The sequence below is a fragment of the Cricetulus griseus genome, chromosome X, assembly GCF_003668045.3.
Source record: "Cricetulus griseus strain 17A/GY chromosome X, alternate assembly CriGri-PICRH-1.0, whole genome shotgun sequence".
In the NCBI taxonomy this organism is placed as follows: domain Eukaryota; kingdom Metazoa; phylum Chordata; class Mammalia; order Rodentia; family Cricetidae; genus Cricetulus; species Cricetulus griseus.
In genome coordinates this window covers 74,509,350-74,536,163 of record NC_048604.1, presented here as the reverse complement: position 1 = coordinate 74,536,163, position 26,814 = coordinate 74,509,350, and the positions used below count along the sequence as shown (strand labels likewise).

The 26,814-nt window shown below is 38.9% G+C and overlaps 1 protein-coding gene across 1 annotated transcript; it reads left to right on the top strand.

Moving 5' to 3' along the window:
- Positions 1-9,390: 9,390 nt before the first annotated feature.
- Positions 9,391-9,852, top strand: Profilin-2. The gene has a single exon (XM_027431912.1). The coding sequence runs from the start codon at positions 9,391-9,393 to the stop codon at positions 9,850-9,852; it is 462 nt and encodes a 153-aa protein (XP_027287713.1).
- The last annotated feature ends 16,962 nt before the right edge of the window (positions 9,853-26,814 follow it).

Sequence of the window (26,814 nt, the reverse complement as noted above, 5' to 3'; positions counted from 1 at the left end):
TTGAAATTTAAAGGGAAAAACTTCACCTACAACAGCACAATAAGCTAAGCCTAGCTTAGAACTTGCTGAAGAAATGATTTTATGTTTTATTAAGGTAACTGCTTATAGTATCTACTTAGTTTATAGTTAGGAAAATAAATTTTAATAGAAAGCAGGTTTATTTTAAAACCTGTCCTTAACAGGTGTTGGGCCCAATATGGGGGACTAACTTTGGGAGACACACCCCACAGAGTCACTCACAGGACACAAGTTCAATGCAAAAGCAAGAGGATTTTATTCCAACTCGTTGGGGTCTTTCTCTGAGAAGAGATAGATCCTGAGTTTCCAAAGCAAGCAGTTTTTATATCTTTTTGGTTGCTAGGCAGGAGTATGACAACATATTGATTAGCTATAACATACATCAGTCATTTACTGATTGGTTGGGAACTGAACTTACAATTTTGCCCACGAGGGGTTTGGAATGTTATTTTGGTTTTTACACATGCAAGGCCATGGGACAGCTAGTGGTTTTCCCGGGAACAGAGTGACTTATACTTATTTTCAAAACTTGGCTGCTCTGGAGCAGGGTAACCCATAACAATTTTTAGAAACCAGACAGTTGTTGAGGATAATAACATTCCTTGGAAACTAGTAATAATAACAATTTCCAAAGACTGGTCATCATGACCGACCATTTCATGTGTTCTTTTTCCCAGAGCTGTGTGTGTGAACAGGGTGATTTTCAAATACATACTGGTGGGTATCAGGCTGGGTTTGAGTTGGGGTCTTTCACAAGCTGTGTCTAAGTATTATACAACACAATTTTTCTTCAATTCTGATGCAACTGACCTTCTACATGCCCAATAACTATACTTGGGGCCAAATCCAGTGAGGATATAAGGGGTAAAAAGACAACCAACATTTTGTTCCTTGTCCCCAGATTGACTAAGTCTCAGGAAAGTTCTCTAAAAAGGCCCAATAGCTTCAACAATTCACCTGTCCTATTGATCAGAGAAGCCACAGAGACACCAGAGTTTGGATTACATTTAGTGTACATCCATGAAGAAGAAAGTAAACACAGAAAAACTGTCTTCAATACTTCCAAGAGAAGACACTTGGTCAACAAGAATCTGACACATTCCAGTAGATGGTAGTGGAAAATTAAAGAAGGCATGAGATGAGGCTCTTCCCAGTTCTCTGAGAGAACTCCAAAGGAGCCTCAACTGACCTTAGAGTAAAACATACCCCAAAAGGTCAATTTCTGGCCAAGTAGGTCATATACACTCAATGGGAAATTATAGCCAAAAATAAAATGATTACTAATAATACAGAACAAAAAGAACAAGCTACAACTCAGGAAGCTAGTGTGGGCTCCTAAAAATGAAATGTCCCCTGTTATTCATGTATGATATGAAATGATTAATGAAAATTTATTTATATAACAAATGACCTTTGATAAGATTCAACACTCCTTCATGATAAAAGTTCTTAAAAAACTAAGGAGCTGGGCATGGTAGCTTGCACCTTTAATCATAGCACCTGGGAGTCAGAGGCAGGCAGATCTCTGTGAATTCCAGGCTACCCTGGTTTACATAGCAAGGTACAGACCAGCTAGGGCTACATAATGGAGCTCTGTATATATCTCAATGAAATAAAAGCTATATATGACAAACCTATAATCAGTGTTATATTAAATTGGAAGAACTAAATTTGAAAGCATTTCTTCAAAAACCTAGTACAAGAGCACTCACTCTCTCCACTTTTAGTCAGCCTAGTGCTCAACGTTTAGCTAGAACAAGAGAAAAGAGGTTAAAAGGACAGATAAGAAAGAAGTCAAATTATCCCCACTTGCAGATGATACGATTTTTCCGTATATATTATATTATAATTTCATGCATGCCTGTAAATATATTGAGACCATATTCATCCCAATGACCTTTTTAATCCCTCTGCTGTCCCTCTTCTTCCCAAATAGTCTCTATTTCTTTCATGTCCATTTTTGGTACCAGTCTTCAGCAACGTAACCACAGATTCCGTGTGTTCATGATTACCAAACCATGTCATATCCAATAGACAACTTTTCATAGTGTTTCTCTCACTCTCAGCCTATTGTCATCTTTCTCCTACTCTTCCACAGTGGTTCCTGAGCCTTGAGAGAGGTGATATAGATGTTCTATTTAAGGCTGAGTACTCAACAGGCACCTACTCTCACCATTTTGACCAGTCTGAGTCTTTGCATTATCTACTGTCCAGTGCAAAAGAAGTGTCTGACCAAGGCTGAGAGGAGCACTCATTTAGGGTATAAACAAATTCTTAGAAGGTAGTCTGGCTACACAGCAATTTACTAAAACACCAGTAACAGATTCTACCCTGGGGCCTCAGACCTCCCAGCAATAGATTCTTTTTTTGGTAGGATATTATTCCGTATTCCAGGATAGCCTGGAATGCCATATTTAACCCAGGCTTGCTTCTAGTGCCTGGAAATCTTTCTGCCTCTCTCTCCTGACAGCTGAGATTGTAGGCATGAGCTTCCATGATGAGGTTTTCTAACAGTTCTTTGCTAGTTCTATTATGTGTAGAATCAAGTTGAAATTCCTCTTTGTAGCATTCAATGTTCACTGTGATTTATAAAAATCTATCACTGCAACTTAATGTCTCTCTAAATACAGCATATAACCTGCCTTAATGATTTACTCTGAGTTTATACCCTTCAGATTTTCTTGGTCCTCCTTACTTCCCCACAGGCCGGTATGACCTATATGTTAGATTCAGTTTAAATGCTATAAAGCTTTCTTCATGACATACTCCTCATACTTCACTGGAACTAGATATTGTTTGCTTTTAAACTACAATAGCGTCTCATTTGAATTTTTACTTTATTCTCCCGTCTAATGGTTTGTATCTCTCATCACTTCACTTAAGACAAGAGGTGGCATGCTCTGACTAAGTTTTCTTTGTACTCCTCAACAAGGCAAGTTTCCATAAATAATAACAACTCACAATGTTAGCTATTGGGAGCTAAATTAATCATCTACAACAGGTCAAGAAGCATTTTAGCACTTTTACAAATACTAATTAATTTTACTCTTAAAATAATTTTACAATATAGGAACTATGACAACAACCAATTTATGGGACAAAAGTCAAGCAACAAAGAAACAAAGACCAAAACTGTAACACAAGGAGGTTCCATACTCCCCAATATCACAAAGCTATTTAGGAATCAGAGTTGAGATATGAATTCAATCTGGTATCAAAACATGCACAGTTAATTTCAGTAAATTTTCTGTGAAGTTCAGTAACTGATAACAGAATAAACTTATGTAAGGTTCTGTTCCAATAAAGGTAATTAACAACTTAGTACTAAATAATGCTGAAGTAATGTGGATAGAAAAAAAACATAAAGAACAAGCTGACTCCAACAAGAGAGTCAATAAAATTCATGACATGCATGAAATATTATAATAATGATCACTGAATCCTAAATTTTAACTTCAAAAGGCAGTTCTTTTCTCATACATGGGTGGTAGGGGTATATGTAAATTAATGCTATCTAGCTGAACAAATGACTATTCTATTATCCAAAATTCTACTTGTATAATAATTGCAATGAAATGTAAACTTACATACATCAGAAGAAAATTATATTGGTAATACCAAAATCCAAAATCTAAAATTTTCCCATCAACAAAAGATAATGCATGTAGCATGCTAGAAAAACCAAATAGTATACAGCAATCAATGAGTATTATCTATAACTACAGGGAAGAAAAAGACAAATCTTTCAGACAATAAAATATACAGTGTGTAACTCCACTTTGATATTTTTAAAAGACCAAATGTAGTAGCACACGCCTTCAATGCCATCCCTTGGGAGACAGAGGCAAGCAGATCTATGATTTCAAGGCCAGCCTGGTCTTCAGAGCAAGTTCCTGGACATTAAGGGCTACACAGAGAAACCTGTCTTGAAAAAAAAATAGAGGTGTGGGAAAAACTGACATATTACTAGAAATTCAGGACAGGGGTTTACCCATACCCATGGGTTGGATGTTGAATAGAAGAAATATCTTTTTTCATACTAAGTATTTGGGTGTGTCCACTTTATAAAGCCATATAAACTAATGTCAGTTTTCTTGAACAAGAATCTTACAATCCATCAGCCTAAAACTAAGCTATGTTTATTAAGCAAGCCATTTTAACGCTATGGGTCTCTGCTTGCTTATGTTATGAAAATAATAACAATATCCTTCATAGACGTTTTTCAGGAATGAAGACCAAATTCATGAAACTATTGAGTACCAGTCCTGTCACATAGTTAAGCACTCAGCATGTGTCAACCGCTATTATTATTTTTCTGGGCAAGTTCTTTCTTCTAGTTGCCAGTCAGTTTATAGCTTTAACCCATCCCCACCTGTACGTGCAGTGAATATTAATATTTTAACACTCAAAAGCAGGGCACTTCTACTGTCTCCTCTCTGCCTGAGCAAATTTTTTCAAATTTAAATTGTGTATTCAAGTGACCTGAGTTTGAGCCGGGTACATAAAGTAGCCCAAGTGCATGTGGATTGAGAGAAGAATGACTACAGCAGAACCGAAGGAACTTTGCTCTTTTATGGTGCCAATATCCTTTAACCAATGCCAGGAAACCTAGTGCAAATAACATGAATTGGCAATGAGTGGATCCAGAAAAAGTTAATATGGGATGTGGTTATCATTTACAGAGAAGAGTCCTGAGGAAACTGGGAATCAGACAAAGAAAAGTTTAAACACTGGGTTCTTGTTTTACGTACTGCAACAGAAAACGTCTGAGGCCAACAAGTGGGCATAATATTACTAGTTTTAAAAATGGAGAAAAGTTAGTTTAAAATGTGGGGGAGGCAACACCTAATTCAAGACTGCCAACTTTTTTTGTATAATTCATTTATTTTTAAGTTTCATTTTACATTCCAACCACAGTTCTCCCTCACACTCCTCCTCCTGTCTCCCCTTGCCTCTTCCTGACCCTATCCTTGTCCAGACCTCCTCATGGGTAATGCCTCCCATGAGGAGTCAACAAAGTCTGGCACAATAAGTTGGGGCAGAATCAAGCCCCTCTCCCATGCATTAAGGCTGAGTATGGTATCCCATCATAGGGGATGGGCTCCAACAGGCTGGCTCATGTACCAGGGTTAGATCCTGGTCCTCCTGCCAGGGACACCTCAAATAGTCCAAGCTTCACTACTGTTTCTCACATATGGAGGGCCTAGATCTGTCCCATAGAAAACTGCCAACTTCTAAACCTCATACTATTATCATCAAAATGTTGACTTCAGTTATCATGGACCCAATCCATAAAAATTAATGGAAAATACTAATCACAGACTAGTTATGAATTATTTACTTGACTCAGCACCAAATGGTAGAACTAAACTGTCAGAAGGGAGGACTTGAAATATGCAGGGGCTGGCTGGAAGTGGGAAGGAGTCAGAGAATATGAGAGGAACAGATGTAGTTTTAAAGGTTGAGCAGGCTCCAAACCGGTGTCAAATGAGTTGGTAATGCTACCTCTTGTATTTCTTCCCTCAGTTGAGCTGAGCTGGGTGCACTGGGCTTTACCTGCTTTCTTTCCAATTTTCTTTTTGGAGGGATTTTCTTTTTTTTAATTTTTATATTATATAAAACATTCTGATCACACTCATCCTTACCGACTGGAAGGATTTTCAAACCCAAATACACTTGACTTGAGGGCAGAATGGGGATCTGGGCAGCCTGTTTAGAGACAAGGTGGTATCCAAAGGAGGGAGAGAGAAAGGAAAAAGTGTTGAAGAAAGAAGCTTTCCAGGATAGTGCAGCACCATAAAAGGAGGGTATTGAGGAAACTAAGGTGAAGATGGTGAGAGACACCACCTTGGATTTGTATGGTGTCAGAAGGCACTTTAAAGAAAGCGGCAAGCACTCACCAGGTATGTTACAGACTGGAACAGGAAACCACCTTTTTCAGCTCCACTCTGCTCCCAAGTGGGTCCTGAGGAGGAGAGCACAATTTGGCTGAGTGGGGCTGTAGGTTCAGAAAGCGAACACAGATGCAGGAGCTGGAAGTGTGTGTCAAAGAGCACCCTGAGAAGTATAGAGGAGTGTGCCTGAGCAGCAGGAGTCCACGTCAATTCTTTTCCTTACTTTGGGCTCCAAGAAATGAAATGGTTCATGACTACCTATGATGCCAGCAAAATCCTGCTGTTGTTTCTCTAGTAGCTGCCATCTCTTATCAAAGGCTTTCTTAGCCTTGCTCCTGATCAAAGTCACATCTCCTGATACTAACAAAAACTCCTATCAAGACACTTAGTCCACAGCTATACCAGCATCTTACTTTCTGGCAAGTGCCTTTTTTATTTTGCTAGTTAAGTATTCTGGCTCAGGCTGGAGGTTTGGCACAGCTCTTAAGACTCCAGACTCCAAGTCTGGAGATGTAGCTCATTTGTTACAGAAGCTTCCAGGCATGCAGGACTCACAAGGCCCTGGATTCCACCCCAGTACTGCATAAAACCAGTCATGGTGGGCATTGCCTGCCCTCCCTCCCCCAATACTTGGGAGGTCAAAGCAGTAAAACCAATAGTTCAGGTCATTGTTGACCACATAGCAAGTTGTGACTCTGTTTCAAACAACAATGCCACATCTGGATTCTTTGTATGTGGGTTCTGAGGACCAAATTACATTCCTCAAGCTTGCTTTACAAGCACTGTCAACTGAGCTACCTCCCTAGGTCCCTATTTTGATGTGTTTCCTTGTTTGTTTGTTTGTTTGGGCTTTTATTTTTGAGACAGGGTCTTGTGTCCACCAGGCCATCTTGAGTATTTTGTGAGGAAGAAGGGGATAGAAATAAAAATGGCCTAAATAGTTCAAATTAGCTCTTTTATAGGCAATAATCCATGCATGAAAGTGGAGTTGCTGATTTACTTCTTAAAGGCTCTGTCTCTGAATAGCTTTGTTGTTAGTGTTGTTGTATGTTTTACTCAGTGTCAAACCATGTAGCCTGTTTGGATCTGAAATGCTCTATTTTCTTGCCTTAGGATTCCAAGTACTGGTATTATAAGTCTGCACTATCACAACTAATTTTTAATATTTTGGAATCGGGCATTAAGGTTCAACATAGTTTCAGAGGTAACACACATATGCAAACCATAGCACAGTTGTTCAGACTCGAATCCTTGGATGTATTATCTTTCTCTTGTTTCATATGGGACACAACCTTTGCAATGTGCTCCAAATCTATTCATTTTCCAACTTGCATCCTGGCCCAGGACTCAGAACTTTTTAGCTTGGATTGTTGTCACAACATGTTAGCTGGTCTCCATGTTGTCGCCCTAGTCCTCATAGAATCTATTTGCTGCACAGTATCTTTTAGTCTCGGTATTATGTTAATATTTTGAATAAAATCTTATAATGACTCCCCATCTCTAGATACGAGCTAAATGCTTAATCACAACCTATGAAGATATAAATAGGAGTTCAACCTAGTACCTCTTAACTGCATCTTCCATTACTCTTTCTCTCCTTCTTTGCTCAAGTCTTATTGGATTCCTTGCCATTTCTTCTAAGACCTTTACATTTGCTATTTCTTCCTGAGAAGGATTATTCTTCCCTCTCATATGTACATATTTGTTTACAGATCTCTGACCAAATGTCACTGTATCAGAGAATTCTTATACCTTATATAAAATAAAGACATTCCTGATTCTTTAACATTCTCTACTTTCTTTGTGTCAAAGTTATCAATGCCATTTGATAAAATAGAGATATTATCTGTCACTTGTTGCAATTTTTCTGTTAAGTCATGTTCATGAAGACAGGATCTTTCCAAAGTCTGGAATAAGTGTGGTTTGCAGTAATTAACAGCACGAAGTAATTAATAAGTACTTAACGAATTAATGAATGAATTTTCAGAGCTGCCACAGATTTTGACACTGTTGTTTGTATTCAGGCATCTGTAGTAGCCTGTCCTTGGGGTTCTGACAGGATATGCCTTCAGCTGCAGACACTAAGAGCACCACCTGTGCATATTCCCTATGTTCCCCTTTAAAAGTTCCTGCCCACCTCCCATCCTTCTCTCTCTCTTTCTTTCCCTCTGTCTGTCTGTTCCCATCTCTCCCTCGCTCTCCCTCTCTCTCCCCCTCTCTCCCTCTTTCTTTCTCTCTCCGGCTGCTCCTGTCTCCAGAGGCTAGTCTCCCCCTTCCTCTTTCCCCCTTTTATGAACCCTAAAAAACTCGCTGGGCATTGGTGGCACACACCTTTAATCCTAGCACTTGGGAGGCAGAGGCAGGTGGATCTCTGTGAGTCCTAGAACAGCCTGATCTCCAGAGCAAGTGCCAGGATAGGCTCCAAAGCTATACAGAGAAACCCTGTCTCAAAAACCAAAAAAAAAAAAAACCCTCTGCTTGAACCCTACCTATCTCATGGCATCTTTCTCTTGCACACTGCTTTTCTTAAATTACAAAAACTGTTACTATTAGTGGTTCTCTTTAAGGCAAATTGGAGCAGAATGTCTTACCAATGAATGTAGGAAAGTCAAAATTCAGAAAGGCCCCCTCATGGGAGTAGAAAATCCAGGGAATGAATGAAAAAAAACTTAGAAGAAAATGTTAGGCTCATCAAATATTTTCAGTGAGAGATAATCTTTTCATTCTTTTGGAAAGTCAGTTACATGACTCCTCTGTTTTGTCTATTTAATTCACTTCTCGAGTGCTTAGGAAAATGCTTGGCCCATAGTAAATGCTTGATACTAGCTGAACAAGTGATGAGAGTAAACTTTCCTAAATTTAAAGCTAGTGTAGATTAGAGGGCAAAATAGAGGCTAGAAGAAGCAGATAAGAAAGAAGGTAATAGTGTTTTCCCATCTGAAGATGTAAACTGGTAAGCATGTAAACTTTTTTACTTTATACATAGTGCTCAGGTCCCTGAAAGATAAGACCACATGTTAAATACTATTTATTATAGTAAAATTCACCTGCCTTGTTTTACACTCAAGTTTCAATTTAGTTATTCCATATTCACCTTCCACTTACCTATTGGAAGCTGGTGTTCTTCCCATAGTAATTGGGAGAGTAAGGTGGTTTACTCCATTCCCTTATATTACTGACCAGAGAGACAGCACCAGAATGTTACTGCCAGAGGTTTCTGATGATGTAGTGAGCGATGACTATTATAAAAGTCATAAAGCCATAGTGACATCACCCCCTTCAAAACTAACAGCAGAGACCTTGGGGCACAGCATCACCCTAGACCTCCACTCATTTGCTACACAAACAAGCTCCAAGAAACAGTGAACTTCTGCTTTATCATCTTCTGTCAGTCTTATCTGATCAGCCTTCCTGAGACAACTACCATCAACCTTCTACAGATTCTATATTCACCTTATAGACACTGTTTACTTCAATTATGGAGAGCAAAGAAGAGGCCAGCCAAGACATCTGGCAAGACTGTGTCAAATTGTTCCTACAAACTGATATTTGCAGTGATGCAGCGGTTGTCACCAATTGTCCCCCATGGTTATTAGCTTCTTCCCCTGAAGGCAACTTCATTCAGATGACCCAGGAAGAAGTTCAGACCTTATTGGCAAAAGATGAAAGAGAAAAGATGTTTCTCCATGGAGTCACCCTTGCTGGAATCAAATGCCTGCTAATCCGAGACAACCTGTTCACTGAAGGCAACAACAGCATGGACCTTCGTACCAAAGGTCAAAGTAGAGGAAGTCAGGCAGTGACAGTAGTTCAGATGGAATCTGTGTACCTTGTGGTGATGGGAAAGAAGGGGACAGAAGGAGGACCTCTCAATCTCAAAGCTTTTGAGATAGCAGGCTACATGAGAGAGGCCATTCTTCAACAAATTGCCCGTTGCTAAATAAAATGACCTGATGTTTGACCTGCAATTTGAATTCAGTTTTATATGTTTCACTTGTGAAATTAGCTTATTCTTGAGGAATTAACAAGACTCTATATGTGATTTTAAGTCATGTAAATGTCTTTGAGAATGGAGGCAGGAATGTAGCTTGAAAAGTTTCTTTAGACCAGTGGTTCTCAACATTCCTAATGCTGTAATCTTTTAATACAGTTCTTCACACTGTGGTGACCTCCAACCATAAAATTATTTTCATTGCTAAAATTATTTTCATTGCTAATTCATAACTATAATTTTGCTACTGTTATTAGTTGTAATGTGAATATCTGATATGCAGGTTGTTTGACCCCTCCAAAGGGGTTTGTTTGCATTTTTCCATCTAAAATACAATCTTTCACTTCTCGGCTCCCGGTGGAGAGTAGTGGACTGGGAACAAGAACATCTTGAACCTAGTTCTAACTTTTCTTACTAAGATTTCTCTTTTGGGATTTCAGTCTCCTTATCTATACAATGGCAAACACACTAAGTGTCTCAAGGTCCTTCAATCTTTAGAAACAGAATTTTATAACAATAGCAACAGCACACAGACAACATACACAAACACACACACACACACACACACACACACACACACACACACACACACAATTTCAAGAATAGCCTAAACATCAGCTTGTCAAAGGTGCCCTCTCTGACCACCTGTTTGGACTAATCTTTGTTGAACTAAAGCACAGCGGCCTGGGTCATTTCTTTGCCCTTAATAATACCCTATTCAATATTTCTTGGATGAGTTTTTGGTGTTCTTTTCTATTTTGGGAATGCACATTAATTTTATTGCCTAGCTTGACTATAATTTACTTGATGACAATGTCTTTAATTTTCTGTAGGTGAACATGGAGTTTCTGTTCTAGTATGAGAAGGGGAGGGCCTTATGAATCCATCCCTACAAAAGACACAATATGGAAGAGGCTACAGAGAGGATCAAATGATGTTTTGTTGAGGAACAAAAGTGAAAGACCTTAATAGAAAATATCATCTCTCCAAATGCTCTATTACTCATTGCCTTCCCCTATTGCTGTGACTCTCACCTTTTCCCTTGCTGTTAGATCAGTAGATACTGATCCCACTGACTAGAGTTGAGGAAAAGGACTTCTTATGGTATACTTTTACCTCTATGGATAACACATAGTCTTTGCCTGTTGCTCCTAGTCTGATCCCATTTTGTGGTTTCAGATCTCTCTTCTTGTTACCCCTTTATTCATATAACTTAAACAGGTCAAGGTATTACTTGGACCCTCCTTTCTTGTACCAAAGAAATATCCAGAGAGCCTTTGCTCACAACAAGGTCACCTACTGCATCTGCTGGGGGGGTGGCACCAACACACATGTTTCAACTTGTAATATTCTCCAGATGAGAAATGGCTGGATGTCCATCACCACTATCCAGGAAAAGGTCAAATGAAGCAAAATATAGGCCTCACTAATTTAGAAATGGCCAGTGCCAATATTTTGTACTTATGTGAATTCACAAATGAGGCTCAAAAACTTTCATTGAATCATTAGTTGAGCAAGAATACAGGTTCAATGATAAATACATGTGTGAACAGCCCTCTCCATGGAGTTTTAGATGTGCTTTTTTTTCCCCTTAGATTTTTCGAGACAAGGTTTCTCTGTGTAACAACCCTAGCTGTCCTGCAAACTACTTTGTAGATCAGGCTAGTCTCAAATCACAGAGATCCGCCTACCTCTGCCTCTCGAATGCTGGGATTAAAGGCATTCACCACCACCGCCAGGCTTCGGATGTGCTCTTATCTTGGAATCTACTGCACAATAAATCCACATCTTTGTGTTTTTGTTTTTATTTTGTTTTGTTTTCTACTAAGAAGCAATCAAGAAAGAGAGTGTTAACAAGAAAGGAATTTTAGAGACAGGGAAAAGACGAATGTCTAGTATTTGAAAAACTGTGTGACTGGTCAACACTTTAAATATTCTAGAGAAATTTTTAACATGTTAATGAGGTGGGTCTGGCTTTTGAAATAGTGACTAGAAATACAGTTCTTTCCTGGGTGTGAGGCTATGGGTGCTAGGGAATCCAGATGTAGTGGAGTTTGTTGTTTGTTTAGTCCTGAAGTCTTGGGCAGACTTCCAGAATAGTTTATGCCAAGGAAACAGGACAAGGTGATAATCTAATCCATTGACCAAACTAGCTGGAGTAAAAATTACAGATAAAATTCTACCTTGAAAACAGGAGGTAAGTGGAATAAAGGATACTCTTGAAGATTTTATTTTTTTGTTTTCAATTCGTTTTTATTTAAAAACATTTTTTCATTTATTTTTCATACTAACCATCTCCCCCTCCTCCTCCTGTCCCCTTTCCTTTCCCATCTGTACCCCTCCCCAACCACTTCTCCTCCATCTACATTCAGAAAGGGACAGGCCTCCTTTGGCCTTACACAAAGTATAGCACAGCGAGTTAAGGCAGGATTGAGCTCCTCCCCTCACTTCAAAGTAGGGGCAGGTAATCCAGCATGAGGAACAAGTTACCAAAAGTCAGCTAAGTGCCAGTGACAGGTTCTACTCTCCATCGTAGAAGCCTTTCAAGGAGACCAAGCTACATGATTGTCATACACATGCAGAGGGCCTAGGTTGTTCCCACTCAGGCTCCTGACTGTTGGTCCAGCACCCATGAGCTCCTATGATCTCAGGTCAGCTGTCTCTGTGGGTTCCCACATCATGATCCCCCTGACTGGTACAATCCTTCCTTCCTTTCTTCTACACGACTCTCAGAGCTCAGTACAGTGCTTGTCTGTGGATCTCTGTCTCTGCTTCTTTACTAGATAGAAAATCTCTGATGGCAATTAGGGAAGTCAACAATCTGCTTTACAGTAAATTGTCAGTTTATGCACCATCTCCACCATTGCAAAGGAGTCTTAGTTGGGGCCATCCTTATGGGTTCCTGGGGGTTTTCCTGGTACCAAGTTTTTCCCTAACCCCAAAATGGCCCCACACAATAAGACATCTCTTTTGTTACTCTCCCCTTCCATCCTGCCTCCAACACCCAACTTACTCCTAGTTCCAGTCCCTCCATTCCTCCAACCCCTGCCTCAAGTTTACCCAGGAGATCTTTTCTACTTCCCATTCAAAGGTAAATTCATCATCCCTCTTTGGTCCCTCCTTGTTATCTAGCCTCTCTGGGGCTGTGGACTGTAGATTAGTTATCCTATACTGTACTCCTAATAACCACCTATGAGTGAGTCCATACCATGTTTATTTTTTCTAGTTCCATCCATTTGCTTGCAAATTTCATGGTATCATCATTCGTTTTTTAAAAAAATAAGTCCTTTTATTCATTTTTAATTAGGTATATACAGTGTTCTGCCTGCATGTATGCCTGCACACCAGAAGAGGGCATCAGATCTCATTATAGACAGTTGTAAGTTACCATGTGGTTGCTGGGAATTGAATGCAGGATGTCCAGAAGAGCAGCCAATGTTCTTAATCCCTAAGCCATCTCTCCATCCTGTGTCATCGGGGTTTTTGTTTGTTTGTTTGTTTTTAACATAAATAGTACACCATTGTGTAAATGTACCACATTTTTCTTACCATTCTTCAGATGAGGGACATCTAGGTTGTTTCCAGGTTCTAGCTATCATAAGTAATTCTTCTCTGAACAGAGTTGAGCAAGTGTCTTTGTGGTATGATTGAGCATCATTTGGGTATATGAAAGAGTGGTATCACTGGGTCTTGAGATAGATTGATTCCCAGTTTTCTAAGAAACTGTCATACCAATTTCCAAAGTGGTTGTACAAGTTTGCACTCCCACCATCAATGGAGGAGTATTCCCCTTATTCTACATCCTCTCCAGCATAAGCTGTCATGGGTATTTTTGATCTTGGTGATTCTGACAGGTGTAAAATGGTATCTCAGAGTTGTTTTGATTTGCATTTCCCTGATGACTAAGGATGTTGAGTAAATCTTTAAGTGTTTTCTGCCATTTGAGATTCTTCTGTTGAGAATTTTCTGTTTAGATCTGCAGGACAGTTTTTAATTGAATAATTTGGTATTTTGATGTTTAGCTTCTTGAGTTATTTATATATTTTGGAGATCAATCCTCTGTCAGATGTGGGGTTGATAAGGATCTTTACTCACCCTGTAGGCTGCCATTTTTGTCATTGTCAGTGTCCTTTGCCTTACAGAAGATTTTCAGTTTCAGGAGGTCCTTTATTAATTGTCGATCTCAGTGTCTGTGCTATTGGTGCTACATTCAGGAACTGTTCTCCTGTGCCAATTCATTCAAGGCTACTCCCCTCTTTCTCTTCTACCAGGTTCAGTGTGGCTGGAATTATGTTGATTTCTTTGATCCACTTGGAGTTTAGTTTTGTGCATGGCAATAGATATGGATCTATTTGCATTCTTCTACGTGTCGACATCCAGTTATGCCAGCACCATTTGTTAATGCTTTCTTTTTTCATTATACAATTCTGCCTTCTTTGTCAAAAATCATGTGTTCCCAGGTGTGTAGATTGATGTCAGGGTCTTCAATTCCATTTCATAGCCCCACCTGTCTGTTTTTGTGCCCATTCCAAGCTGTTTTCATTACTGTAGCTCTATATTAGAGCTTGGAGTCAGGGGTGGTGATGCCTCTGGAGGTTCCTTTATTGTACAGGATTGTTTTGGCTATAATGGATTTTTTTGCTTTTCCATATGAAGTTGAGTATTGTCCTTTCAAGGTCTGTGAAGAATTTTGCTGGAATTTTGATGATTATTGCATTGAATCTGTAGATTGCCTTTTGTAAGATTGCCATTCTTACTATGTTAATCCTATCTATCTAAGAAAATGGGAGATATTTTCCATTTTCTGATATCTACTTCAATTTCTTTCTTCAAAGACTTAAACTTCTTGTCATAGAGGTTTTTCACTTGTTTGGTTAGAGTTACCCCAAAATATGTTATATTATTTGTGGCTATTCCAAAGGGTGTTGCTTCTCTGATTTCTTTCTCAGCCAGTTTATCATCTTTATATAGGAGGGCTACTGGTTTTTTGAGTTAATATTGTATCCTGCTACATTACTGAAGATGTTTATCAGCTGTAGTTCTCTGGTAGAATTTTTGGGGTCACTTATGTAAACTACCATATCATCAGTAAATAACAAAAGTTTTATTTCTTCTTTGCCAGTTTGTATCCCCCTGATCTCCTTTCATTGTCTTATTGCTCTAGCCAGAACTTTGAGTACTATATTGAATAGATATTTAGAGAGTTATCTTGTTTCTGATTTCAGTGGGATTGATTTGAGTTTCTCTCCATTTAGTTTGATGTTGACTGTTGGCTTGCTGTATGTTGCCTTTATTATATTTAGGTATGTTTTTTGTATCACTGATCTCTCCAAGAACTTTATCATGAAGAGGTGTTAGATTTTGTCAAAGGTCTTTCAGCATCTAATGAGATGATCATGTTTTTTTTTTCCTTTCAGTTTGTTTATGTGGTGGATTACATTGATGGATTTTCATATGTTGAACCTCCCTGCATCTGTGGGATGACATGGTCATGTTGGATCATTTTTTTATGTGTTCTTGGATTTGCCAGTGTTTTATTGAGTAATTTTGCATGAATGATCATGAGGGAGATTGGTCTGTAATTCTCGTTTTTTGTTGCATCTTCGTATGGTTTAGGTATCAAGGTAACTGTAAACTCATAAAAAAGAGTTTGCAATGTTCCTTCTGTTTCTATTGTGTGAAACAATTTAAAGAGTATTAGTATTAGCTCTTCTTTGAAATTCTGGCAGAATTCTGTGATGAAACCATTTGGACCTGGGCTTTTTTTGGTTGGGAGACTTTTAATGACTGCTTCTATTTCCTTGGGAGGTAAGGAGAGTGGGGAAATGTATAGCTCAGTAAAAAAATGGCAAAAAAGTAAACAAACCACTCTGACCAGATATGGACTTCATTTGTGTTTGGGTGTTGACATTCTACATGGTTCTTTCCATTTTCCAAATAAATGGACAGTTTTTCTTTGTTGTATTGCCAACTTAAAAAAAGAACAGAGTTAGGCTATGGTGTTGCAGGTACAGCCTTGGACACACCCAAGGTTGGCTGGAAAACAAAGAGGCCAAGAGCTTGCAGCTGGTGGTGGGGCCCCTGGCAAAGCTTGAGAACTGGTGGCAGCCAGCTCAGAAGCAGGATGGTGAGGACATCTGAATACAAAAAGAAAACAAACTATATGACAGTACAGAACTGACACAGTACTTTTGTGAAGATAAAACATAAGTCGTGGAGGAGAAAATATGATAAGATTATAGAGAAATAACACTTATGTCACAAGATCACCCTAAAAGATTCCCCCCCATTTCTCCATTTCACTGTGTGAACCAATTATTTTCATTATTAATTTTATTTTGTTTGTATCCCCAATCATCATAAATGATAAAAAATTAAGGCCATGTGAAGACTAAAATCCTATTCATGGGGACTGGAGTTAAGAGCACCCACCTGGCATCTCACAACTATTTGAACTCCAGTTCCAGGGGATATGACACCCTCACACAGATATGCACACAGGCAAAACACCAATGCACATAAAATAAAATAATAAAAAATTCTGTTCACATGTATTTACATCCTACCCTAGTTTGATTTAAGGAATTAGGGCTGAGCCTATTACATGAAAACCCTAAAGATAAGTGAATGATGTGATTTACAAACTTCTTCCATGGGCTTTCATTACAGAAAAATCACCTTCTCATTTAAGAACAAAGGGTTTTCCCCATAAACATCTCGAGCCATCATCTACAGAACAACACCACTCATGACCATTGTAGAAATTATTCTTTAAAGGATATGCTTGTGATTACTACTTAACTTTTACACTCAAGATTTAAAAAAAAACACATAATGTGGGTACAAAGGGGTGTATTAGGGTTTCTCTTTGCAGATAGTTTTTACCCCTGAAAACTAGAGACAAAATTTCATAGTAAAGTTCAGAAAACATTTTTTTCACCCACTGTGGAGTAGTAACTGTGTACTGCTCAGCAAGGGTCAGGTAGAATACTCTTACTTCTTTTTTATCAGACATGTCTTTCTACATTAGAGAAACTAAGAGAGCCAACACAGAGAGTAATGTAGCATTAGGTCAGTTTATTCTCTTTTTCCTGGGTCTTGGCAGGGTGAACCTTATGGAAATTTAGTATATAAGGCAGCAAGGCTATGACAATGGAAAGAAGCAAGCCAGAAAGTGTCCACTTTGTGAGAAAGAAAACAGGGAGTGGCTAGGTTTGCTGTGACAAAAAGATCTAGGGTGAAATTAGACATTTGAAACAGCCTGAATCCTGTGACATTTGTAGTGATGCATGGAAAATCATCAGTCACTTGCCTGACTTTTGCTAGGATAGAAAATATGAGGGCCTAAATCTAGCTGAATTGTGAAACCACGAATACTGAGTCTTCCTAATTCTATTTGTCACTAGTTGAAAACACTCAGATTCCCAGACAATTTATACCACTTCTCTTTTTTTCATTTTTCTCTTTCTCTTTCCTGCTCTTCTAAAAGCATTAGACATTTATAAAAGCAAAATTGAGATGTGCAAAGAAGAAATTAGTAAATTACTAAAGTCAAACAATGAATCAATGCTGAAATAAGCATATAATATGTTACCAAAGCTTGGAACATGTGGAAAATCAGCCAGTGCCAAACACTAAGATTCCTAGGATTCTATACAAAGCAATTTTCTATCTCCTAGGTACTAAGCAAACAAATAAAGGCAGTATTCTAGATACTGTCAAGGCTTCTGGAAATCCTACATCTGGCAAAATATTATTCCCAATGAGCTCAGCACATTGTTTACCTGACAGTGGAAAGAGAGAAAAAAAATGAGAACTATGGAAAGGCACACTGACTAGAAGCAATGCCCTATTGTACAGTACCCCCAACCCCTAGCTACCTCTCTACAATGATGACTATGGTGGTGGCAATTTTGACAACTCCCTGCATGCTAGCATGTATAACAGCCAGACTTCTACAGTTTATTCTCCCTCTAGTTAAGCAAAATGGTATGTCAGCAGAGCCTGCTGTCAACTAGGCTTTAATTTTTTTCCCTCATGGTGAGAGACACCAGAATATCAGAAAAGTTACTTCCTCATCAGTAATTGGCAGTATGCCTCAGACAAATTATGTGGTTGGCTGGTTAGATCAGTTCTTGATGGTCTCCAATGAATGTCTGTCCAAAATTGTCCTCAGAGACTACTTAAATGCATCAGCACATTATTTCACTTAATGCCCAAAACTACACTGTGGAGAATGCCAAGAAGTCATTTACTTTATTCCCCACACCCATCATGCCAGAAAAAAGCATCAGCATAATCTAAAGAATTTCATTCCAACAAAACAAATTGCACCACCAACAATTTTTCACCTCAACAATTTTTACATTTTGCATTGCAAAGAACTCTTTACCACATTATTCCTTTGCTTACAGGAATTTGAATCCCCAGATGCATAGCAGTAACTTTCTCCCATGCTTGCTTCTAATTCTTCTTAATCCTAAATGTTCTGAATCAGAAATTCTAGACCTAAACCTTGTTTCTAAAAGTGTCCTCAGTGGATGTTCTTACTGGTGCCTGAATGGTGGTGCTTCTCTTAAATACTGCTCTATTTGCTGGACCCCAGATGTCCAGATGTTCTTTTGGCGAATGTAGCTGTGCTACTCTGTACCAATTCTAATGTGCTAGAATGAGTTCCTAGGCATTCTGGGCGACTTCATGGACAGTGTGAACTGCAGGCTGGAAGAGGGGTTGAATAGAATACAACAGGAAATCTGGAGAAGCCATGTCATCCTCCATATGGAATTTCCTGACTAGTGGAGCTCCCATACTGGGGCATGGTAGTGCATGATGAGCCCCTTCTATGCTAAATGTCTTATGCTAGAGCAGCAGTATGCTATAAAAGTTGGAATACCATGATCCAAGTACTACAGAGTGGAGGTGTAGGCCTAGTGTGAGTGTCCCTGTTTACTTTGTGAGATGGTGTGGAAGGCCCTCCTGCCCTTTTGGAGAACACCTTCATTGGCACTACTTGTAAGTAATTAATAGAGAAACCCATTAAGAGTTGGGGTTACTGGACCCTATATCCGTCCACAGTATCAGGATCTTTTCTCCTCTGTAGATGCAGCCCTCCATGGACACATGGAGCCTTGGTACTAAAGAGGGAAGGAGAAAACAGGAACATTTTCTCTTTGGAGCCCAAGATGATCAGAATTGATACTAGATTAAAAGATTTATGCAGTGTGTCTGGAACAGAAGCCCCTCTTAACTCATAGCATGAGAGGCAAAATTCCACAGCTCATTTTAGGGCCCTGATAGATTTTTTCTGAGTTTGCCTTTTTCCTATGTATGTGTACTCAGCCTAGAAGTCCCAGGAGTGAACATGTACAATATGTGACTACATAGCCAGTCATAATCCTCCTGTAATGCTTAGTTTCAGTGGCTGTGTCTTTGGTGGGAAGTGGATTGTCCTTTACTCTCTCCTTCCTGAGTGAGGGCTGTGGATTCAGGGGAGACTGTCTCCCCTAGTCTACATGGATGCTTTCAAGATTTTCCCGAGCCCAGGCTTTGGGGGAAAGAAAAAAGAGTTCTGATCTCTGAGAGTGACCTCACCTTACCCGAGTCTTAATTAAAGCAGTTGGATTCATTCTGTTTTCTTCCTCTGCAACATATCATAAAGAAGCAGAGTGTGACTCTTTGGACTTGAAACCTCTAAACCCGAATGTCTTCGACTTTAGGCTGTTTTTGTCTCTGTGGATTCAGAAGAGAATTGTCCAACTTCTTTATAGCCTTATCTGCTAAAAAGAGCCTTCCAATAAGGGAGGGCTGATAAGGGAGCCTTTAGACCCTTCTATTCTCTTAAGAGATACTTGTTGTGCATCTACTATATGGTACAAGTTAGACAGAGCCATAGAATATTTGTATCTTTTACAACTATCTTTCTATCTTTCCATACACCTTTAAAACCTGCTGTTCAAGATATTCTCCACAAATTTTCTACTTTTCCAGTGCCCTCCTCTTTCATTCTAAATTGAAATTTTTAAAAGGAGTTATTCTTTGGTTTGTTAGTTTGTTAAACAAGCATCAAGTTTACAATAGGCAATTGACTAAAGGAAGTTTGTAGTTTGAAGCTGTAGTAGTTTGAATGAGCTATCTTCTATAGTGGCATTTGAGTATTTGGTCTCCAGGTGATGACAGGTAGGGTAGGTTTAGTAGGTGTGGTCTCACTGGAGAAGGCATGCCACTGGTGGCTGGGTTTGACATTCAAAGCCTCACGCCATTTCCAGTTCACTGCTTTGTTCTTATGCTTTAAGTTGTGAATTCTCAGACTCTGCTCCAGTTACACTGCCTGTCTGTTACCATGCTTCCCCACTGTGATGATGATGAACTCTTGTGGAGATGGAACCATACCTCAAATAAACTCTTCTTTCTTTCATCTGCCTTAGTCATGGTGTTTTTATATCAGTAATAGTGAAGTAATTAATACAAACTTGTAGAATGTCAATCCTCTGCTTTTCTCTATTTCCCCAACCCCAAAAGGACTACAGGCACTTTGAGTCTTCAGTTTCCTGCTCTGCAACCTTTGTGCTTACAATTTTTGTCCCTTAATTGTCTTCCTCACCTTGTCTTCTAATAGGCCATAGTAAGAATATACTCCATAGGTTTCCAAATCAAAGCTGAGACTTCTGCTATGGGTTGTATTAATTAGAGAAGGCTAAATAGTTATAACAATAGACCCAAGCAACTTGTATGAACACCATAGAACTATGCTTATATTTTGAATGTCAGTGTTTCATATGTGTGAGTTCTGTAGGGTCATCTCTCCACTATACTTACTTACTCAAAGCTTCATTCAGATGGAGTCTGTTACTTTCAAACTGTAGATTTAACCACTGTTCTGCCATTGCCATTTCTACCACAGGAAAGGTAGAAAGAATGTAGCTGATCTTGTGGAAGTTTTCATGGGCCAGGCCTGGAAGTGGCACATAATTTCTACCCTCAATGCATTAGAGAAAATATTACCACAAGTCTTTATCTGTAGATAAAAAAAATCTAGTGATCCTGGGCCTATAAATCTGCTTCTATATCTCTTATTATGGGATATGCCCGGACTAAATTTGGGTTAATAGTTATTTCTGTCATATACATGTATCTCATGTTGAATGATAAAAGTTTGCCATCCTTCAAGCTCTGACTTTATTCATAGATGATCATCACTATACATGCCAATAGTTATAGCAGTTTTTTCATGGTTTCTTTTTATCACGGTCACTGTTCAGCTTTTATTTCCCATTTCTTGTAGAAATCTTCATATAGGTAGCACTATATACCCTTGGCTGGCCTGAAGTTCATTATGTAGACCAGGTTTGCTTTGTACTCACAGAGATCCACATGTTTTTATTTTCCAAATACTGGGGTTAAAGGTGTATGCTGTTATTCCCATCTAGAACCTTATTTCAGAGTGAGTTCCTGGCCTACTGGGTCTATTTGAATTCTTAAAGATCAATTTTCCTAATGCTTGCTGTATCTTATGACTTTCTACCTCATTTCAAGCATCTTCTCTATTCCCTTTCTATTCAACCACTTCCATAAACTATGTTGCTACTTTGAGGCCCAAAATAAAAGGTAAGTCTGAGTTATATAATAGGAAGAAACTATATTGGCACGGCTTATGTAGTGGTAGAATGGGATTTTACATTGAAGTATATAGCTCAAAGTATATATATATTAATCATGTTAAAAAGGAAGAAAACCTTCTATTACATCTGCTTATTTTGTAATCCTTCCCCATTTCAGCATGTTAATGTAAACTTCACAAGAAATAGCACAGTAATTTTGTTTTGTTTGTTTACTTGTTTGTTTAGTTTTTGAGACAGGAACTGTCCTGCCCTAGTTGGCTAGGAACTCATTCTGTCGCCCAGAATGTCCTAGAACTCACTAAGTATCCCAGATTTGTCTTGAAGTAATAGAAATCCTCTGCCTTTGTTTCTGGGGTGCTGTAATTAAGCACATGCTACTACACTGATATGTGTTTGTGTTTATGTTATTTATTTCTTTATTTTTATGTAGTCTGGGTTGGACACAAACTGATGTTTCTTCTGTTTCTCAAATGTCCATATTAAATCATTAGAAAATAAATAAAATAGACATGTAATAATGGATCTTTGTCACAATTATAGCAGCCAATAAACTTCTTTTCATGTTGATGACATTTGGCTTGCTGTGGCACAACCAGTACTTGACTACAGAAGATATGCAATTTCCAGTCGACGCTCTGAAAAATGTTGTACCAAGGAAACAACTTAATACAATCTATTTTTTGTCTTAGAAAGACAAACAGTGTTTTTATCTTACCTTAAAATTAGTTCTTTTTAAATTATGATCAGTATTCTAGTTTATTTTTTCTGAATTGAAAAAGAAAATTTTCATACAGTATAATCTGATCAGAGTTTCCCTTCCCTCATCGCCTCCCAGATCTCCCCACCACTTCATTCAACCAACTCCATTCCTTCTTTTTTTAAAGTATGCTTTTGAGTGTTTTGTACAATATATTTTGACCATATTTACCCCCACCTTTTAATTTTCCCCAGACCAACACTTCTTCACTACCTAAACAATGCTGTGTCATTTTACAGCTATGTGAGATGAATTTTAGAGCACTGCTATATAATGTTGTGCTTATGTTTATAAATTGTAGTATATATTTAAAAGTTTGTTTAAAAAGTAGTTTTCTTGTTAAATAGGGTAAGGCTATAGAAAGAATTCTGGTTGCTTTTTTATGAATAAATATTCTAGAAAAGAAAAAAAAACGTCTTTTTTCAAGTATGGAGTATGGACGACTAGAATCATCCACTAAATCAGAGCGTTTGGGAGAAATTTGATTGAAAATCTGCATGTTCAACAAGCTTCTTATAGTCTGTATATAAATTAATTATTTTGCAGAACAGACTACAAAATGCAAGATATTAATATAGAAAAATATAATAGACTAATACATTTAAACTAATACTAGTTTAAGTAATAACTTTGGGATATTTTTATGATTATCATATCCAGAGAAGTATTGAATTTGGGACGATGCAGAGGAAGAGGATTTTTCAGCCAAGATAGCCAGCTGGCAACTGTGACACATCCTGCATTAATTGATGGGGCAATTCAGGATAGTCAATTCTGAATAAAAAAAAATGAAAGAATGGCAAAAACATATTTAGCTTCACATTCAAGTACCTCAAGTAGGGATTTTCTGTAGGTTATCCACAAAATTTAACTAATAGTCAAGTCTCCCTCATAAATTCTAAAAATCCAGACGCTCTAATATTTCTTTGTCACAGTTCCGTGTCTTGGGGATTCTGTCAAAATTGGCATTAATCTAGAGTTGCCCCATCCTTTCTGGATAGAATATTTCATGTCACCTGATCTGTCCTAAAAGTTCAAAGTCTTCCCAGTATTTCCTTACAAATATGATTTCTACAGACAGTTAACAATAATACTTTGGCCATTGGATTTGTGAATAATTCATATTCCTTTGTAGCCTGTGGAGATCACTCACCCTTTTTGAAGTTCAAGTTCCACTTTCTCTGTGGTATGTGTGGGGGGTGGGGTGGGGGAGGGGTTGGTTAAAGGAGCTGACATGAAATTAGCCTTCAGAGAGAGCTTTATTAAGAGATAAATCCTTGCAATCATTGTGGGGCACAATCTGGCCTTGAGGTGGAAGAGCATTGTGAGAGCATTAGTAAAGATAAACTATTATACCTGAGGCAGCATGTGGAGGCCTGAAGGGAAAGAAACCCTTCCCTTAGAAAACCTGGAGAAGGGTTTTATTAGAAGAGTTCACTTAAATTAGTGGAGTAGGAGAGATGGCAGCCATGTACAACATGGTAGCCGTCCTAGGAACTCATTGAAGAAAGGGGTTTTCTGGTTTTTATACATTTTGGGGTGTGGCTGGAACTTCCAAATCAACTGAGTTTGTTTGGTTTAGCCTAACTGACGAGGTTCCAGGTGCTGGATAGAACCATAAATTTATCTTGCTGCTGTGAGAGTGAGGGTGAGGTCTTCCAAGGCTGAATTACAACAAAGATCCTTCTCCCTTTTTTTTAATTAGACATGGTCTCATTATGTTTCCTTGGCTAACCTGGAGCCTGTACCTTCACCAATGTCCTGCTGGTCTCTCTTCAGGAATTTTGGCCCTGCTACGTGGTTCCAAGCCTCAGCTTCTCTCCACAACCACTTCACTCCTGGGGTTTCCACTTCAACTGAGGTCGAACCTTCACCAGTGGCCTCCTGGCCTTTCTGTAAGGACTCCAGTGTTATCATATGGTTCCAGGGTTCAGCTTCTCTCCATGAGCCCTCACTCCTTCAAGTTTTCATGTCACCAAACCAGTACATGGGAGACTGTTACATATTAGCAAATTTGACTGACGGTTTGAGTAGCGACTTCCCTGGACTACAGCTACTTTGTGTTGACCCTAAGGAAATAATTCTCAGAAGATTTCACCTCAATGATGCTGACCCCTATTAGTCATAGTTGAATTTTTAGCCCTAGCAAATCAGTATGTATTTTCTCAGTAACGCACAGGTTTTGCTTCTGCAGTGTCTTAACACAAAATAGCAAATGAAGAAATCTGATAGTTTTTAGAGAGATGCTTAAATTTCCTTCTGGAGCTTCAGGAGCCAGGCCTTCATCATCTCTGTTTCTCCACATTATATTCCATATCCCTATAAAGCAGCATGCTTAGCTCTGAACACTCAATGACTTTTCTAGCCCAACGTTCCAAACACAAGTACAACCGCCCCCAGCCCGCCCCCGCAAATATGGTCAGGTCCATCACAACAGTATCCCACCCTCTGGTACCAATTTCTGTTGTAGTTTGCTTTCCATTGTTGTTATAAAACACTGGTCAAACAAGCTTACGGAAGGAAAAGGTTTATTTGACTTACACTTCCACATCATACCCTGTCACTGAGGGAAGTCATGGAAGGAGCTGAAGCAGTGACATGGAGATAAGAACTGAAACAGAGATCATGGAAGAATGCTGATTTTCATGCTTGTCCAATTTGCTTTCTTATACAACCCAGGACCACTGATTTGTGGTGCTGCCCATAGTGTGCTGAAACTTCCCGCATCAAACATTAATAAAGAGAATGCCCGCACAGACATTCCCATTGTTCAATCCAGCAGATACATTTCCTCATTCTTGACTCCATCTTCTCAGGAGACTCTAGTTTGTGTTCAGTTGAAAAAAACTAATGAACATAACCTCTGTATGACAAGAAAGTACAAGAAGCACACAGAGATTAATTACTTTTCCTGAAGCCACCTAACCAGGAATGGCAAATCCTGGATCCCAACTGATGCTTTTTTCTAAAGATGAACATATTTATTTATTTATTTATTTATTTATTTATTTATTTAAATTTATTCTTCTCCCATATATTGCATCCAGACCACAGTTTCGCTTCCCTCCTCTCCTTACACCCACCATATACCCTGTCCCCCAGAGTGACTCCTCCACCTCTTCCTTCAGAAAAGGGAAGGCCTCCTAGGAAGATCAATAAAATATAACATGTCAAGTTTTAAAAATCTAGGCACTCACCCTCATATTCTGGCTGGAAAAGGCAAGCCATTAGGAGGAAAAGGTTTTGCAAAGCAAGAAAAAGGGTCAGAAACAGTCCCCGCTCTCACTGTTAGGAGTCCCACAGGAACACCAAGATATACAACCATAGCATATATGCAGAGGATGTAGCTCAGACACATACAGCCTTACTAATTATCACTTTAGTCTCTGTGAGCCCCTATGTCCCCACTTAGTTGAGTCTATGGGCCATTTTCTTGTGGTATTTTGACCACTGTGGCTTCTACAATCCTTCCTCTCCATTGATTCCCTAAGCTCTGCTTAATGTTTGGCTGTGGGTCTCTGTATCTGCTCCTATTAGTTGCTAGGCTCCAATCTACAAGTGTAGCTGAGTATCAGTAGGAATCATTTCATTTACTTTTTCTTTTCCTTCCTTCCTTCCTTCCTTCCTTCCTTCCTTCCTTCCTTCTTTCTTTCTTTCTTCCCTTTCTTTCTCTTTCTATCTTTGCTTCTTTCTTTCTTTCTTTCTTTCTTTCTTTCTTTCTTCCTTTTTTGCTTCTTTTTTTCTTTCTTGCTTGCTTGTTTTTTTTTTCTTTTTTGCCAGCCATGTTTGTTTCTATCCTACCTCTTTGGGCTATGCAGTCTCTGGTTACTGGCCCTCCAGGCAGAGACTGACATAGGCTCCCTCTTGTGACATGGGTCTCACTTTGAATCAGTCATTAGTTGCTCATTACAGCAAATTCCGTGCAACCTTTACTCCAGCATATCTTGTAGACTGAAGATTTTGTGGCTGGGGTTGGCGTTCAAGTCCCTTTACTGGAAGCCTTGCCTGATTACAGAAAATGGCTAGTTCAGGTTCCTTATTCCCCATTACTAGGAGTCTTCAACAGGGTCACCCTCATGGATTCCTTGGATCTTCCATTACACTATGTTTCTACTTCACCTCTGAAATGACTCCCAATTCTAGCCATCTCCCCAGTACTCTATTCCTTCACACTCCATCCCCTACCAAACCTATCCGGTTGACATCCTCATCTGCCCCCAGTCTACCTATAAAATCTATTCTCTTTCTCCCTCCCAGAGAGATCTGCACATTCTCTGTGAGTCCTCCTTATTGCTTAGCCTCTCTGGGTCTGTGGAATGTAGCATGATTATCCTTTACTTTACTATTAATATCCACTTACAAGTGAGTACATATCGTGTTTGTCTTTCTGGGTCTGGGTTCCCTCACTCAGAATAATTTTCCTAGTTCCACCCATTGCCTGCAAATCTCATGATGTTATTTTTTAACAGCTGAGTAGTACTCCATTGTGTAAATGTACCACATTTTCTTTATCCATTCTTTGGTTGAGGGATATGT